Consider the following 2,355-nt stretch of genomic DNA (forward strand, 5'->3'; position numbering starts at 1 on the left):
GGGCCGGAGCTAGGCCATCATAATCTATAATAATATTATCTAATTCTAAATGGGTTTCAGAAATCCGTATTGTTATAATGCCAGTGGATGTCATTACATTATATATTATTTACGTCAGTTAATTATGAGCAATGTGACTTGTTAAATAACCTTTTGATATATCTCTCGGAATATTATCATCAACAGGCAGAATAATTTTTCCATATCAGTTTTATTATTCTCTATTTTTTTTCAAGTACGAAAAAATCAAAAGAGAAAATTAAACTCTGAAATAGAATGTTGTGAGATATACATTGCTTAATTCATACAAACGACATTTCTCTTATTTATTATACAGCTATCACAAGTTTGCGCACACGCACGCACATAATTAAGTGAGACATCAAATAAATAGACTATGTAATTAAGTAAAGCCAGTGCATAGAGTTTAACAATTGATTATTTCTTATTTTTCATTTTTCACGCACAACTAAAGTAATGGAAAGGGAAAAAAAAAAAAAAAAAAAAAAAGCATCAAATGGTGACACTCGTAGACATGCATTTTAGGCACACAAGAAGTTTTTGATTGGGCGACTACCATTGCAAGATTCCATTTTTTTTCTTTCTTTCGCCTGCACTTCACGACTCATCACTAGTTCTTCAAAATTCGTGCACATCTATGTAAACCTGTTGCATGTAGCAAAGTATTTGGTCAGGTTAATATCACAGGAGAGAGAGAGAGAGAGAGAGAGAGAGAGAGAGAGTAACTAAACATACGTGTGCAAGAAGGATGGACTAGTCCATGGAATAGCAACAAAGCTTGAAGGAATCCAAGTTATGATGGAACAAGGGCACAAACGCATCAATGCTCCCGTCTCCAATGAAGGATGGCAAGAGTATAAGCAGCCCCTCCACAGGAAGATAAGAGGGTACGAAGTAGTACGGGCTACCCCCGCCAAAATCCAGGTCGTAGAAGGGAAACCTTGTCCAGGAATCCACCTCTAGGTTAGGGCACAGCACCATCTCATCCGCATCAGCAGTCGGCATCAGACCCTCCTCCTCGGCCGCTCCAGAGCTCGAAAAGTCTATAAACGACTTGAAATAGCTATCCTCCACCTTGGCGACTTCTGTGCGGATGAGATCCGCAGCATACTGGAGCGGCCTCTTCATCAGCTCCCGCACGTTGGCGCGAGGGAAGGCCCAAAGGACTAGGTTGCCTGAGTACCCATCAGGCACAGCTGGGATCATCCTCCTGCGTCCGTCCACGGCAATTCGTACGTGGGTGGTCTCGCAACCGTTGAGGCCTCGCGCCTTCGTCACGACCCTCCATAAATGAGCCACCATGCACTGGAACGTAGTATATGGCTGGTCTCTCCCCGCGGATGCCATGGCCTTGAGCTTGGAGAGGAACTCCTTAGTAAAGTGTGCCTTGTGAATGACCACCTCATTCTTTAGTGGGTTCTCCGTGTTGCTGTCTCTACTCTTCTTGCTCTTGAACTCCACGCCACGATGCTCAAACTCGAGCTGCGGCGGCTGACGGGGGACAAAGAGCGAGGTGCGGTCGTGCAGCGGGAGGGGATTGATGGAAAGTCCGCGTGATGCGCGGCCCCACGAGACCAAGAAGTTGCTGGTGGCATGGCCATCAGAGATAACGTGGTGTAGCGAGAAACCTAGAACCAGAGATCCGCAAGCGAACCTCGTGAGTTGGACCAACAGCAGCTCCTCCACACCGTCGGCACTCGGATGAAAGTCCAGCAGAGAAGGAGAGGGCTTGAAGGGCATAGCATTGCTGAGGGTGGTGTCGACAGAGGCCTCGACGAACCGCACTCCTTCATCGCTGAGGAGTATTACTCGGTTGCCTTCGGAGTCCTCCCCGAACCTACCCGCGTACTCTCCATATTCTGCTAGCACCTTTGCAAGCCCCTCCTCGATCACGGAGTTGGGAGGAGTCGGCGGGCGAAATGCGTAGATGACGGCGACGTGTGTGTCGAAGGTCACCTTGTCGAACACACTCAGTGGAATGTGTTGAGTGGTCGTAAGTGGAGGACGAATATGATCAGCATTGTGTGCAGGCTTGATGATTCTCGAGCTCTCCACTACCACGTGCATGGAGAATTGGTTGAGCTTAACTAGAGATAGGACGGAAATATAAAGCTAAGTGAGATAGATATAGTGCTCTATCCCATAAGCTGTGCACACATGGGCATAAATAAGATAGTGGTGTCCGGTAGTTGCCAATGAGAAGCGGCTTCTAGGAGGAGAATGACGCTGCCTAATCAACTCATAGCACCGTAAGGTGATTTTCAGATCTATGAGGGTGAAATCCGTACATGCAATTAAAGATAACGTTAATTGATGAGATTTAGTTAGAATTAA

General features: G+C 46.2%; 1 protein-coding gene across 1 annotated transcript; it reads right to left on the bottom strand.

The window, feature by feature from the left end:
- LOC109717673 (agmatine coumaroyltransferase-2-like) lies at positions 546 to 2,088 on the bottom strand. Its single transcript, XM_020243544.1, has 2 exons — positions 757 to 2,088; positions 546 to 666 (listed from the first exon to the last, which is right to left on the bottom strand). Exon 1 carries the CDS (start codon positions 2,086 to 2,088, stop codon positions 775 to 777), a length of 1,314 nt encoding a protein of 437 aa, XP_020099133.1. The 3' UTR covers positions 546 to 666; positions 757 to 774.

Source organism: Ananas comosus, linkage group 11, assembly GCF_001540865.1.
Source record: "Ananas comosus cultivar F153 linkage group 11, ASM154086v1, whole genome shotgun sequence".
Lineage (NCBI taxonomy): Eukaryota > Viridiplantae > Streptophyta > Magnoliopsida > Poales > Bromeliaceae > Ananas > Ananas comosus.

Excerpts from the sequence above, each read along its gene's own strand:
- LOC109717673 (XM_020243544.1), bottom strand. The coding sequence starts at position 2,088 with ATGCACGTGGTAGTGGAGAGCTCGAGAATCATCAAGCCTGCACACAAT.